General features: G+C 42.6%; 2 protein-coding genes across 3 annotated transcripts; both read left to right on the forward strand.

Moving 5' to 3' along the window:
• Nucleotides 1-277: 277 nt before the first annotated feature.
• On the forward strand, nucleotides 278-8966 carry kars1 (lysyl-tRNA synthetase 1). 2 transcript variants are annotated; one of them, XM_086175291.1, is made up of 15 exons: nucleotides 278-368; nucleotides 1028-1193; nucleotides 1480-1624; nucleotides 1720-1885; nucleotides 1970-2063; nucleotides 2266-2452; nucleotides 2930-3055; nucleotides 3179-3298; nucleotides 3495-3657; nucleotides 4515-4688; nucleotides 4777-4862; nucleotides 4965-5050; nucleotides 5139-5265; nucleotides 6420-6563; nucleotides 8403-8966. In XM_086175291.1, exons 2-15 carry the CDS (start codon nucleotides 1054-1056, stop codon nucleotides 8475-8477), a joined length of 1833 nt encoding a protein of 610 aa, XP_086031417.1. In that variant the 5' UTR covers nucleotides 278-368; nucleotides 1028-1053; the 3' UTR covers nucleotides 8478-8966. The 2 variants fall into 2 exon arrangements, with proteins under 2 accessions (XP_086031417.1, XP_086031418.1); XM_086175292.1 differs by lacking the exon at nucleotides 1028-1193 and having other exon boundaries at nucleotides 307-368.
• Nucleotides 8967-9934: 968 nt separating this feature from the next.
• Nucleotides 9935-14343, forward strand: gcshb (glycine cleavage system protein H (aminomethyl carrier), b). Its single transcript, XM_086175293.1, has 5 exons — nucleotides 9935-10117; nucleotides 11420-11499; nucleotides 12245-12308; nucleotides 12390-12521; nucleotides 13922-14343. Exons 1-5 carry the CDS (start codon nucleotides 10003-10005, stop codon nucleotides 14017-14019), a joined length of 489 nt encoding a protein of 162 aa, XP_086031419.1. The 5' UTR covers nucleotides 9935-10002; the 3' UTR covers nucleotides 14020-14343.
• The last annotated feature ends 776 nt before the right edge of the window (nucleotides 14344-15119 follow it).

Below are 15119 nucleotides of genomic sequence, written 5' to 3' on the forward strand. Positions count from 1 at the left end.
CATTTAATTGAACCAAAGATACTTTGTAATAAAAAAAAAACATGTTCAGCCAAATGTTAAGTGAAGGCATTCAAGTCGAGTCTATTCAGGGAGAGTAATTATAACTTGAAGATTTTTTTTCAGGCCGTCATGACTGCGATATTACAATGTACGACGTGGATTACCATTCACCGACTGTACAGTGAACTAATTTTTCGAGTTCTCTGCGGTACTTGACAATTTCAAGGGAGTTAATTTCCGACGGTCCTCAAACGCACCATCCTGTTCTCGCGGTGTTTCGGTGTCTGCGAGTCCCTTGATCTTTTCGGTTTCTGTTGCTGGAACATGGCTGACGTGACAGAGGTGGACGGAGAGAAACTCAGCAAAAAGTGAGCCCCTTCTTTTCTTTCACCAATTTTGAAAATGTAATAGAGTTAACGGTATGTTCTGCAGTTGTCACAATCGCGATGTGGATGTATAACATCAGTAAAAGCTTAAGCAGGTCATAAGATGATGACGAGGGAAGGGCTCCATATGGATGCATACCAAAAGACTACACTCTCCATCAGTCTGTTGGTGTGTTGATTGGTAGTTGTAGTTCTTCATTCATCCCTTGTTCATTGTGGCGGCCTGTTTGACGGACGCTTAAAACTACAAGCCCCAGAATGCCAACAAAGCGCTTCATATTTCCTAATGTTCGTTTTCAAACGTGTGCTTTTTTGAACTTTCTCCACTAGCCTCGGTATCCTTTACGTTTAACACGCGTTTACGGGCGATTTCGATTCGATGGTGCAAATAAACAGCGTCTATTGCTATTGTTTGCGGCTTCTTTCCATTGGTCTTGTCTCCTTTTTATGCTAGCAAACCTTCACACCCACATTAGCAGGTCTACCTTGCGAACAGGATACTGCAGTTGTCAAACAGTTCACATAATTAATTCTGCAGACTATCGAGGGTGTCACTTCTAGGGCGTTTCACAATGTCGTGTGGGCCAATAGACAACATTGGTTATGTGCGTTTTATACTCTTTGTTTGTATATTTTCTCAGGTTGGTCTGCTGACTGGCAGCTCAGCATGCTGTGTCTTGCCAGGGTAGCGAGGCAGCAGCTGTGCCATGCCTTCGGGCTCAGGGGCCGCTGGGTTAAAAATGTTCCTCCTTGTTCTGCTGCTCTCCCCTGTCAAAATTACGGGATCCATTCGAGAGGTGACAAAAGGTTGGTGGCTTTTCCATTCCAGTGAGAAAAACAACCAACCTTTTGTCACCAAGAGTAAATGTGGAACCCCTGTTGCATGACTGCCACCCATCTCTATACTAAGTAGTCAGTGAAGTGTTTTGTTTACAATTCACGTCCCATGAAAGATGAGCAGTGCGAATGTGTTGGAAATGTGCGGTAGCTCGTGTGTTAAGTTTCTTTTGATTTCTCAGCCCCTCCAATGAAAAATCCGGCAAGGGGGCATCCTAGCAGTAACCCTCATCATCTTCACCTCTTGTCTCATCAGTGAGTTAAAAAGGAGATTGAAAGCTGAGAAAAAGGCTGTTGAGAAAGAAGCCAAAGTCAAAGATCAGCTGTCACAAAAGAAGGAACCCAATGACCAGGGAGTGGAGAATCCCTTTGTTTTGGATGAGGAGACCCTTGACCCCAATGTGAGAAAGTGTCACTGATGTAACTGCACATTTTTGAGCTCAGCAATTTTTTTCTGTATGAATGAAATAATGAAATGTTCTTTCACCCCAACTAGCAATACTTCAAGATCCGCTCCCAAGCCATCCAGGACTTGAAGGGCACAGCAGAGGACCCCTACCCACACAAATATCGTGTTGACTTGTCGCTCACGGAGTTCATCGAAAAATACAACTATCTCCAGCCTGGAGATCAGCTAACAGATGTTGTTCTCAACGTGTCAGGTAACCCTTTCAGCATTTAGAAGTTTCCAATACTTCCTTGTACAGCAAATTCCTTCAGTGTTTTGTCTCTTTAATGATTTACAGGGCGTGTCCATGCCAAAAGGGCTTCCGGTGCAAAGTTGCTCTTCTATGACCTGAGAGGAGAAGGTGTCAAGTTGCAAGTCATGGCAAACTCCAGGTAGAGAATCAACAGATTTGCAGATAGACGCAAATCGAAGTGTTATGTCACATGACATGTATCATGACTTTATGTCATTAAAAGGTCTGCAAACCAGAAATTGAAATTGTGGTTATGGTCCAGCTCCAGGTTTCCCATGTGAATGATCAAGTGTGCCTTGAAATGGACTTCTACAGGTTGTCTTTTCTTTTCACGTTTTTAGAAACTACAAGTCGGAGGAAGCTTTCGTGGCCATCAACAACAAGCTAAGGCGTGGGGACATTATCGGTGTCCGCGGCAACCCGGGTAAAACAAAGAAGGGAGAATTGAGCATCATACCTGTCGAAATGATGCTGCTGTCACCATGTCTGCACATGTTGCCTCACCTCCACTTTGGCCTCAAAGATAAGGTACATCCCAGCATTCCAGATACTTTGTTCTCACTTGACTTTCACTTTTGTCCAACAGGTGTCAAAGTGGCTCCACTAAACACTTTTGGCTCGAGGCCACATTTGATAAATAATATGCCCCTCAAATGTATAATTTCATGAAAATACCAAATTGCAATTGACATCTTGCTTCCATTTTTTCCAAAGTTAACCTTAAACTAACGTCATAATGTTTCCTGCAAGACTTCTACCCATTAGTCCACTCCGCTAAAAAAGACGTTCAAAGACATTTTTGTTCTCCGTTTGGCACGCCCCTAGTGTTCAGTGAGGGTTTAATGCTAAATTTATCTTGAATTCAACAGAAGGTAAGGCACAGTAGTGCATGTCCTCAGTCAGATATGTCACGGAATCGCCGCCACCAGGACAGTTGTAATTCCTAATCATTCTCAAAGATATCAAGCTGTATTTCCTTACCGCTGTGACAACCCTCTTTCAAAGGAAACACGATTCCGCCAGCGCTACCTGGACCTGATCCTCAATGATTACGTGAGGCAGAAGTTTGTAACACGCTCCAAAATCATCACATACTTGCGCAGCTTCCTGGATCAACTGGGATTTTTGGAGGTGAGCACACTCCGCCTGACCAGAACTTATACACCCATACAAAAAGCTTGTTCTCTCGCCGTTCAGTTGTCGTCCGTGTTCAGTACGTAAGGTCCCATCTGCGTGTTTGCTGTCTGTCTTTAGATTGAGACCCCAATGATGAACATTATTCCTGGAGGAGCAGTGGCCCGTCCATTTGTTACTTACCACAATGAGCTGGATATGAACCTGTACATGAGGATTGCTCCCGAGTTATACCACAAGGTTAATTTTATTTATTCATCTTTTGTAATAGTCCTCCAATGCTGTCCTCACTTGCAGCTGGAAATGACCCTTTACCTCTTTCATTTTACTGATATAGGTGCTTGCTTACAGACGACCAATAGCTGTTTCTTGGCTCTCCTGTCAGATGACACTGGAAGGTTCACATGGCTTAGGCTCCCCTGCTTTTTCTCCACAGATGCTTGTGGTTGGGGGGATGGACCGAGTGTATGAGGTCGGGCGCCAGTTCAGGAATGAAGGCATTGATCTCACGCATAATCCTGAGTTCACCACCTGCGAATTCTACATGGCATATGCGGATTACCAAGACCTGATGGAAATCACAGAGAAACTGCTCTCGGGTGAGTAAAAGAACTCTCCACGCTGTAGGACACATTGGTGGTTTGAACAAACACATGACCTGAAAATCACCAGTCACAAAATGCACTGATGCAATAAAAGATTCAAACTGTGCCATCGTTTTTGGAAGTTTGTGTAAGTGTTACAGAGCTAATCATTAGCTCATTAGCTCAATCATTAGCTCCCTCACAAGTAGCCTTCTTCAGATCACAAAAATCAGCTATTTAGTATTGTGAGTGTAAACTCTGGTCTGGGCAGCCTTTAGTCTTTGAGTTTAAAAGGTTCAATAAATGAGCTTCGGAACACTAAAATGTCAGCAAGGTATTTTTAGTCCAGGTTAATTACTGACGTCCTGATTGGTGACTTATGTTACACTCTCTTATTACTTTTTGATGCTTTCACACAGGCGGGCAGTTTATGGTCCTTTTTTTTTTTTCTTTCAATTATTGCCTAATCACTGCAGTCTTCAAAGACAGAGCCTGCAGTTAGTGAGGAATCCTGACGCAGTCTTATAGTCTTATAGAAATACAATGTTCTGATTTATTGGTGGCCAAAAAAAACAACCTTCAGAAACTCTTGTGTAGGGTTCTCTATTTTGATGTTTGTTAAAGATGCTCGGGTGTGACCTCCCATGGCAGGGAGTTTTATGTCAATGACCAGTTTTGGGGTTTCATAGTTGTGTGAAGCGAGAATTCCCCAGATTCTACATGAGACAGCTCATGTACTGTAGGTTTCGCCAGCCAGTTCAGTAGTGAGCAGGTGGCAGCTAAGTACATTGCAAAAGATTTAATCATTGCCGCATCCATTTAATCAACACCATACACAGATTCTTTAATCAGTGTTTTCCGGCCTTCATCAGGAATGGTGAAACACATCACCGGAGGATACAAGGTGACCTATCACCCTGATGGCCCTGAGGGCCAGGCCTACGAGATTGACTTCAGTCCGCCGTTCAGACGAGTAAGCATGACCCATGACCTGGAGAAGGTCATGGGAGTCAAGTTTCCTCCTCCAGAGAGCTACGATAGTGATGGTGAGCATATGTACGTATGCAATATAGATAATTGTAATATCTGTCAATGGCAGCCACTGGAATAACCTCTCTTTCCCTCCACCACCAGAAACACGTAAATTCTTCGATGACCTTTGCGCCCAGAAAGGCGTTGAATGTCCTCCGCCCAGAACCACTGCTCGCCTCCTGGACAAGGTATGTTCCGTTGACACTTAAAAAAAAAACAAAAACAACACAATCTTGTATCCTCTTGTCACCGCACTCTGAGGTCATCACAACTCATTTGTTCTCCCACAGCTGGTCGGCGATTTCCTAGAGGTGACCTGCATCAACCCCACATTCATCTGCGATCACCCTCAGATCATGAGCCCCTTAGCCAAATGGTGAGAAATGTCCCTATTTCTGCGGGTCGATGAGCTCCAACAAACATGGCTCTTACATGACATAATTCAAATTCCGCTGTTTTCGCAGGCACAGATCCCAGAAAGGCCTTACGGAGCGTTTTGAGCTTTTTGTGATGAAGAAGGAAATCTGTAATGCCTACACTGAGCTGAATGACCCAGTCAGGCAGAGGGAGCTTTTTGAGCAGCAGGCAAAGGTATGTTGCTGTTTGTTTCCCCTAGTAAATGATCCCTTCTCTAAATCTGTATTCCCGTCTGCTTGATTTTCCTTGGTTTTCCATTAACATGCTAACAGGTAACTCCTGCGCTATCACCTGCACCGAGGTGATACCAAACTGTTTAGTGAGCATTCTGTAATACACACATAGGTAAACAAAAACTGCTGAGCACACTGGAGAGAGAGAGAGAGAGGAGCTCTATTTGATCGACTGCCGCCACGCTGTCAGACCCTGACAAAGTAAAATCATTGATACTACAAAGGAAGGCTGGACTGTGATTGAGCTCCTCACAGTTTGCAGGAAAACTCAGTTGACATCTTCAGTGCAGTACTCGCTCCTGACTCATGCACTTTCCCTATTCAGAATTCAACACAATGCTTAAAAACCACAAGAGACTGACATTCATTTTGGGCCCTGAAGGTCCGATCTGATCCGACACATGCCAAAGACTCTGATATCTGTTTCTTTAAAACCTTGATTATATTCACCAGGTTGCCACGCACATACCCAGAAACCTCCCCTTTTACCAACAGTCTGATAACCACTCAGCCTAGACAGAGAGAACAGAGTTAGGGCTAATTTATGCTCACTTTACATACATAAACAGGTACGTCTGTTTCAAGCGTCACATGTCACTGCCCACGTACTCTCCATGTGTGCTTTATGTTACCATAGTTGTTAGGCAATACATCCACTAGGGGGCAGTGTCAGGTTCAGCGTTCCGCTCTGCGTTCAGGAAATAACAAACAAGATGATAAAATACCTTCTAAGAAAGAGAGACAAACAGGCAGTGCAGTAGACAGTGCTGTTCTGTGTGGCCCATAAATACATGCTGGCACGTGGATGGAGAATTCTTCCACCTGGTTGTATCAATATCATGTTGTCTTCTCTGTTCCTTTGGTCGTGCTTAAGCATACGATGTGGCATACATTTGGCACCGCAGCCGTAAGTTCCCCGAAAACGTATAGAAATACACAGGAAATGGATGCAGAGCACAGACAAAGGGCTCCGTCAGAATGCAAATTAAATGCTGAGCATAAACAACCCCTTAGGCTAAGACCAGACTTTGTATTTGAGCCCCTACTACTTCATCTTCTTTCAGTAACAATTTTTCCTTTGTTGACCGCTTCTAGGCCAAAGCTGAGGGTGACGACGAGGCCATGTTCATTGACGAGACCTTCTGCACAGCACTAGAATATGGTCTCCCGCCGACCGCTGGCTGGGGAATGGGCATCGACCGCCTCACAATGTTCCTGACCGACTCCAACAACATCAAGGTAGAGTCATCATAAACTCCACACAACATGTACACACATTGGGCCTTGATTTCCTGAAGTCAACAAATATAAATGTTTGAATAAGAGGAACCCGGGTGGAACAGTGAGGCTACACGGGGTCAACGGCTACTTGGGGTCAACGGTCCAGAGAAGTGGAGAGTGTGGAAAAGAGCATGTTGGAATGGGTGGAGAAAAATGTCAGGGGTACTTTGTGATAGAAAACTATCAGCCAGAATGAACGGAAAGGTGTACAAGACAGTGGAGAGACCGGCGATGCTGTATGACCTTGAAGCAGTTACAATGACGAAAAGACAGGAGGCAGAGCTAGAGGCCACAGAGATGAAGATGCTAAGGTTCTCTTTGGGAGTGACCAGGATGGATAGGATCAGGAATGAGTCCATCAGAGGAACAGCACATGTTAGATGTTTTGGAGAGAAGGTCAGAGAAGCCGGAACTGAGATGGTTTGGTCATGTAGAGAGGAGGAATTGTGAATATATTGGCAGACGGATGCTAGAATTGGAGCTGCCAGGCAGGAGGTCTCGAGGAAGACCAAAGAGAAGATTGGACATAGTGTGAGAGGACACAAAGTCAGTTGTTGTGAGAGAGGAGGATATAGAGAATAAGGTCATGGTTGATGTGCTGTGGCGACCCCTGAAGGGAAAAGCCGAAAGGAGAAGAAGAACATATACAAATGTGTGTAAACTCCTTATCACTTTTAAGGAAATGTGCAAGTAAATAATAATTGCGCGTGAAGGACTTGCCCTGCACATGATCATTTTAGTGTTTTTCTTTTGTCCTTCGTTCTTGTTTTACCAATGACACAGGCTTTGTCATTGACACTATCTCTTAAATTGTTTCAGCCTTGGCCAGTTTAGACTGGAAAATGAAGGTGAAGGGGTACATATTCTTGTCCTGTGGCAAAACCTGCTAATGAGGCAACCCCTTGCAGACTTATTGCATAGAAACCAAGTGAATGACTGCTAGTTTTATTGGATCAAGGGTGTTTTATTTGAATCTACAGAAGCTGTGGTCCTCTGGGTTTCACACCAGACGCCACTGGGAGGTGTGCGTGCACGCACTCAAGCATGCACTCACACACACACGCACACAAACTATAAAAGCACTAAAAGAAGAAAAAGGAGCTTTTTGGAACCATTTGGTGTAGGTAGTTGCTGATTCATCCATGAAACCGAGGTGAACGATGGATGCAGTTGACTGTGTTTGAATCTGTTTTACTGTGATCACATAGTCTGAATACACCCCTGCATCGCCAAGGCCTATTCAAGCCATTAAATTTAAAATCAGTGTTGGGCTTTGTGTACGTTGGAAAGACTAGGAGCTGACCTTCAACTGTAAATAAAACAATAACAAAACAAAGCAGGCAAACTCTGCTCTGCAGACATCCTGCTTTAATAGAACCCACGAGCTGGTGCCGTAAAGAAGTTGCCTGTTTGGCAACCAAACTAGTTTTGTTTGTCGCAACTCCCTCCCGAGTCAGAAATGACATCAGCAGATGACCTTGACACAAAGACACGATTGGGATAGCTGCGTTCATACGGCTACAACTTCCCGAAATTTAAATCCACAAATAAGATTTAGGTTTAAAATCAATCATGTCCAAGTCCTTTCATGCTTAAAATTAATATAATATAATCCTCAGAGAGGAGTATTGTTGATTTTCTGTTGAAAACACCTTTACACAGTGTCAAGAAAATTAGTATTCAATGCTCTGGCAGCAGATACACATGCATGAGCCTTGCTAACATGCATGACAAATGTGTTTTCTTATTAAGGTAGAAACAGAAAACCCCTCACTGGACCCTGTACTATTTTCACAGGAGGTCTTGCTCTTCCCGGCCATGAAGCCCGATGACAACAAGCCAGTTGTGAACACAGCGGGAACCTCTGTGTGAGCGCGTGACCTCTGAACACAGCGTCCATGCCGGGGGAGCGACGTGGCGTTTGTCTCGTGACGGCCATCAGCGCAGTCTGCTGCCACCGTTTTCACTGTCAGTCTCCACCAAGTTTTGATCCTGGCACCCGTCTTTGGAGATCATCTGCTCTCACTTATTTAAATGGGTGGGTTTTACAACTGGCAAATACCAATCTTTTTTTTTTTTTTTTCTCATTTTTCTTTCACATCCGCTATCAGATTTGAAAAGAAAGTCATTGGACTTGCGTCTAAAGTTAGTTTTCTGTTGACTGCCATAGATCAAGAAAATAACAGATCAAACAACGCTAACATGGCAAATCATTGTATTGTCTCTTTTTACCAAGTCTGCTTGTATCTCTTGTCTGATTTTTTTTTTTTTTTCCAAGATAAAGTCATATGAATCCAGTTCTCCCTGGCCAGGATGTTTTAAACAAGGTTGTGTCCAAAAATAAAGTGTGAACAGATCGAAGTTATGTTGTTGGTATAGTTTGGTCGCATCTGCACATCATCTCTCTCAGAAATTGTTGCAAAATGACGAGTTCAATCAGTCAAGGTATAGAAGCTGCCTGTGAATACTGACAAATTGTACAATTATTTTATACTAGTTATCAATAATGCATATCCAAAAACCAATAACTTTTTTTGTTTTTTATTCTCAAAATTCCCCTTTCCTCAACATTTGATCAATTATGAACCGGAAATTCTGCAGGGGGGTCAAATCATGGATCTGGAGTCATTTACTCATTGGATAAAAACCTTTAAAAAAAGAAGAATTGAACTAAATCATTCTGCCTGTCTGACAGGAACATTTCACATTATAGATAAACCAACAATATGTAGCTGTGGTGTCCATTGTAATAGTGGTCGCTTCACACTACTAGTTTTCCCTCATTCACAAATTGAATCATTACATTTGCCATTCAAAGGATGCCACATGCAAACAAAGCACAATGGCATCATGGCCACTTGGCCAGAAACCATTTTAATGAAATTGTAAAATTTTTGCTCATTTTAGAACAAAAAATGAACAAATTAATGAATAATTAAAAGAGGCACATGGGCTTTTTGTCTTTGAGATCTGAAATGAAGGCATGCTTGAACTTTTTTTTTATGGCAGGAGGCAGGAGAGACTATGATTGATAACAGGTTGTCTTTCCACCTGGTTCTATCTGCATATCCTTTTAGGGATTTTCCTTATTTCTCTTGCTGGGTTTATTTATTTTTTTTAATCTCTTGAAATAATTAAAAAAATAGATTAACCTGTTTTGAAGTATTCAAAAACAGCTGAATGTTGGAAACACACGACGCGAAACGTGGCCAGACGTCGCTCCTCACCAAACCCGTCTAACTTTTGCACGACTTTTCAGTGGGTGACGCCTCCTTGATAAAGCCGTGCGCGTTCACGTAACCCAAAGGGGAGGTGGGAGGAGAGGAGAGATGATGCGCGTCCCCGCGGCCGACGTGTGAGTCGGTCCGAAAAAGAGCGGACGCACAACCGAGCGAAGATGGCGATGAGAGCGGCGCTGCGGTGCCTCTCGGCGAACTTGCCCCCGGCGGCGCGGCTGCTGTGGAGGAGCGGCTCCCCGCGGACTCTGAACACCGCTTCGGTCCTCTCCACAGGTAAAGGGGGAAAAAATACATCTTCTTGACTTTTACACGCCGTGAGAAAAAACAACGTAAGTTGCGGTGCGAGTTTTATGGAGTTTGGAATGCGGCGCGGAGGGACACTTTTTTTTTTTTTTTTATCGGACTGTACCAAAAAAAACAAGAGTTCCCGGGAGTGACACCCCTCCGCGACCTGCGTGGAACGCTCCGCGGGATCCCCACGGGGAACCTCCACGGCCTCGTCCGACGTGGACTCACTTATTAAACAACATGTCGCCCACTCGAGTGGAAATGTTTTTCGTGATTTTTAATGACAACGCCCCCCTCCCCCCAAAAGCAAAGATCCGGGGGCCTTTTGAGCTCCGAACCAGCTTCCGGGGCCGAGCCGTGCACCTGACCCTCCTCTGGGCCCGTGTCAAACAAACTGCACATCCCGAATAAGTTGGAAAAGAATCATCCCTCATGCAAAGGAAAATGTTTTCGTGGAGATCTTTTGTTTCGATTACTTTATGTTCTCTGCAGATAAAAGTAATCGAGTACATAAAACTGGTTTCCACAGCTGGGAAAAGGGTTATTACTGTGACAACAGAATGTCTGGTCCGTTCACTCCAAATGTAGTTTGTTGCCTGTTTGAGATGTACAAAAAAAAAAAAAAAAAGAAAAACAGCAAAAGCCAATTTTGAGCTTTTCTTAATAACTCCCCTTGGATCCTTGTTTTTTGGGGTATGGGTACAAAAGCGTGAGCTTACAGTCAAACAGAAATGTGATTTCTCAAAAGTCACCTGTGAACTTTGCTATGTAGAAAACTACTGATAATGAGGTCTGGAAGCATGGGAACGGGGATCTCATGGTCTCTGGAAGGAGACATTCTGTTCACTTTATTATAGAAAAAGCAAATTTCATTAATTCAGGCTATATTTAGGAGAAATTCTGGCTCGCACTGTGCAAATTCAAAAACGTGATCCAGATGAAGTCACAAACAAACTGATCTTAAAATTCGACGGCCAAAGTAACCTCATGTCTACTGGCGTTTCAGGACTTTCGGGGTTGAACTTTGCTAAAACTGATACAGGCACCCAGATGGTATGAGAGGCGGGAGTGATCAGAGTTTTGCGATCTAGATGTTACAGCAACTTCACACAAGCGAAGGTATAAACAATCAATGGCAGTGGACCAATTCAAACAAACTTAATTATTGCCCGCAGCCCAGGTGTTCACTCGGCTGTCAGTATTTCACCACTGTATGACGTGACCATAGTTCACGTTGACTCTCAGTCTTAACTGATCCGCTGCAAATGTTCCCGCTTCTATCCACAGCCCTGAAGTTCACAGATAAGCACGAGTGGGTTCGAGTGGAAGGTGCCGTTGGCACGGTTGGTATCAGCAGCTACGCTCAGGTAAGTTGCAGTCTTTGTATTCTAATCGCCCATTTATGACTCTTGGTTCAGTTTTACGGTTCTAAAAGTAGCGGTGTGCCGCTCAGTTACCGCACTTTGGACTCGCCTTCATTAGCTGCAATCGGGGGACAAGGGCTTTGTCCCCCCCCCCCCCCCCCTTCGGTTTTATGATTATTGTTGAGAAAATTGATTGCCGCCTTATTACTTTGCCTTTTACTAACATCTCTTAACTGCATCGTAACACTTTCAGAACTCGAAAATCCCCGTCTGTTCCAGATGTCTGGCACTTCAGGAAGTTTGCACAATATGGCAAATTAAAAACTGCAACTTCTATCTTGCTATGCGTATTCCCTGTGTTTCAGCAGTAGTTATTCATGAACAGTAAATTGATTGAGGGGAAAAAAAAGTGTGACAGAGCAAGAGTAGGTTGTGCAACTTGGTGAGATTATTCTCTGTTACTATGCATCAGTCATAATCCTTCATGTGTATCAGTCGGTGAATTTGTTATCCTGTGGACTGCGGTCCCTTTGGACCGTAAAAGCTCAACGGCAGTGAAAGTCACCACAGATCAACCGATGCTCACCACTCCCGCGCTGAAGCTCGTCTTTTCATAGATTCTTTTCTATTATACAGTTTTCTATTCTCAGCTCCGATATGCAGAGTCACTCTTTAGACTTTGTATGATTATATTTATTTCTTAAATCATTTCCTATATGTAATCCGGACACTTTTTTGATATTCTTAGGAAGCGTTAGGTGATGTCGTCTACTGTGGACTCCCTGAAGTTGGCCAAAGACTTGAACAAATGGGTAAGAGTCTTTGTCAAACTCCTCCGCGAGTAGCGTTGTCTAGCGCTGACAAACCCTTTCCCTTTGTATTTTGTGTTGCAGAGGAGTTCGGCGCCTTGGAAAGCGTTAAAGCTGCCAGTGAGCTGTACTCGCCGCTGACCGGAGAAGTGAGTGAAATCAACACTGAGCTGGCGGAGAACCCCGGACTTGTTAACAAAGCCTGCTATACAGATGGTAAGTATCTTGTTGACAGAAGTCAAACGTTCAGTTGGGAAAGGAAAAAAATGGCACAAGACTATTAGACTAGACTATTAAAAGTTGTGGATGTCAACTTTTGGATTGTTATGGAGAATTTTTTTCTTCTTTAGCAAGACAGCTTATCGCTAAAACAGCCGCAGAGAAATTAATGACAATGTTTAAATAGATGGATTGATAATCCGAAGTCCTCCCTAAATCTCGACACCGTGTTGTTACACTTAGTGTACTGTTGTTGAATGAAGTCGAGATAAATCCAGAGTGAACAACATGATCGGACAAGCATGTTTTAACACAGTGCTCCAATTTGGCAGGGAAATGTTTAGATAATATCGGACAACTTCAATGCGTTGTTTGTAAAATCAGCTGGAACCCATCAAGGTGAGCTGTGTTGGGGCTCCCAGGTCTGTCCTCTGAGAACTGAATATCAACATGTGATGTGGCCTGCCAGCATTAAATAAATCTATGGAATGATTCAGAGCGTATTGAAGTATTTCTACTCCAATTGGTCAGTCATTTTTTTCAGATGTTTAGATCATACATCGTAAAAAGTACACCAAAGTAATTAAATGTCTTGAGTCTTCAATTCATTCACACAGGACGCTTTACTTTTTTCAGTGTCTTGTTAAATTGGAAACACAGTGTATTCATGAATGGAAGGTTGAAGTCAGAGATGTTTTTGTTATACAGGGACCCCTGGTGGTTGAAGTATAAACAACAGTCATGTCCGCTGTCAATACTTTGATAATATATTGCATTTGGCTTTAAGTGAAGACACCCTAATACAGGGGTGGGCAATTATTTGGGCTGGCAGGCCACATTTCTTATTTCATTTTTATGCGTGGGCCAACGAGGAATCATTTAAGTTGAACAAAATGAAAATTGCAGTTTAAATATTTACATTTTCCGACATTTTATTTCAACTTTAAAATCATTAATGATTACCGGTATATAAATGTACCAACATTATTTTGTACGTGAGCGTCCATAGAAAATTTAATAAAAGGAAAAAATAAGGCGTTTCTAAATTCAATATTGATTGAAAATACTTAAAATATTCAAAGAAAATAGTTTGGCAGGCCGGATAAAAAAAGCAAAACAGGCCTGATGTGGCCCACCGGCTGTAAAATGCCCAGGTCTGACCTATTATCTGTGTCCACCTTGAGGAATTCCACCTGTGAGGAATTCATGTGCAAAATAATGATCACCTCTTCACAGGAATCACATTACTCTGTGAAATTTGCAGATATCAATACATCGAGAAGACAATTATCGGCCCATCCAAAAAAGAAAAATAGTTGGCCAATAACATCATCCGGGCTCTGGTTGTGAACGCTGTTGATAAAAGTATAACTTGAAATATGTGTTGTGCATTTCAGGGTGGCTCATCAAGATGACGATTGAAAAGCCTGAGGAACTTGACGGTCTCATGGATCAAGCTGCTTATGATAAATTTTTAACATCACTTGATGAGTAAATAAGAAAAACTCAGTCCCTTTTTTGCTATACCATCTGATGTATTATTAAGTAGGATTACTAACATCTTGTGGCACTCTTCATATGTGATATTTATTTCAACACTGGAGCCATGCTATCGAAACAGTTTTAATCGGTGTAAACTTCCGCTTAGGTTTTGTTTCTTCACTTGTGCCTCAAAGGTTATTAATCTGTCAGTCAATGAGTGGATTTAAGCTCAGGTATGTGCTGCTTTGCTTAAAGAGACAGAGAAAAAGAAGCTTCAATGAGAGACAGGAAAGAGTGCTGTCATGCTTGTTCAATAAAAAAAAAATACAGACATTTGAATAACGTTTATTTTCTTTTCTATTTGTTCGATGTGTTTAACAACTCAGACTATTTTTTCCAGTATAAGAACCAGTTCCGCTGTTTCTTTTTCCTTTTTTTCAAATAAATGGCCCAGTTCGACAGCAGCACATTAAATGTAGAAACGTCTGAAGATGTCACCGTTCGAGGAGCAAGGACAAAACAGTAACACACAGCGGGTGATGCACGTGTGCGACATCTTGTTGCTTATTAGTTCCACATACCTTGACCTTCACCCTCACATGAAGATAGGCAGAGGTTGCAGAGGCCAGTTGATCAATGATTAAAGGGCTTTGCTTTGAAAGTTGGTGACTAAAGTTAAAACTGGGTCTAGTTTTTGTATATTATCTGCATCTTGAGTGTTGTTACAGATGATGAGGGTTGTTACAGATGATGACGAAGCCTCATTTATTGGACAGCTAACTTCACACCTAAACTTCACAATCTTTTCAAATAGAAATTTTGATGCGCTAGACAGTGTTTTAAATGCTGCTCTGTGTTTAAGTTGTATTTATTTTTATTTATTATGGTGTGTATCCATGTTGGAGCACACCATGTTCCACATTATACCAGCCCCCTGCAAGCATAAATATGATTAGATGACAATGCATTTCAACATAACAGCTAATTAATTTTTTTGTTATTGTTGTCTTCATTTCCAACTAGGATAACGGTCCCCTGCCCTTTGGAGTCCCTGCACCCAGTTATGTTATTTCATTTCATTATCCCTCCATCATCTGGCATATTATATCATTT

Source organism: Fistularia commersonii, chromosome 27 (assembly GCF_037954325.1).
Source record: "Fistularia commersonii isolate RoL2024-O1a breed Wild chromosome 27, RoL_Fcom_v1.0, whole genome shotgun sequence".
Lineage (NCBI taxonomy): Eukaryota > Metazoa > Chordata > Actinopteri > Syngnathiformes > Fistulariidae > Fistularia > Fistularia commersonii.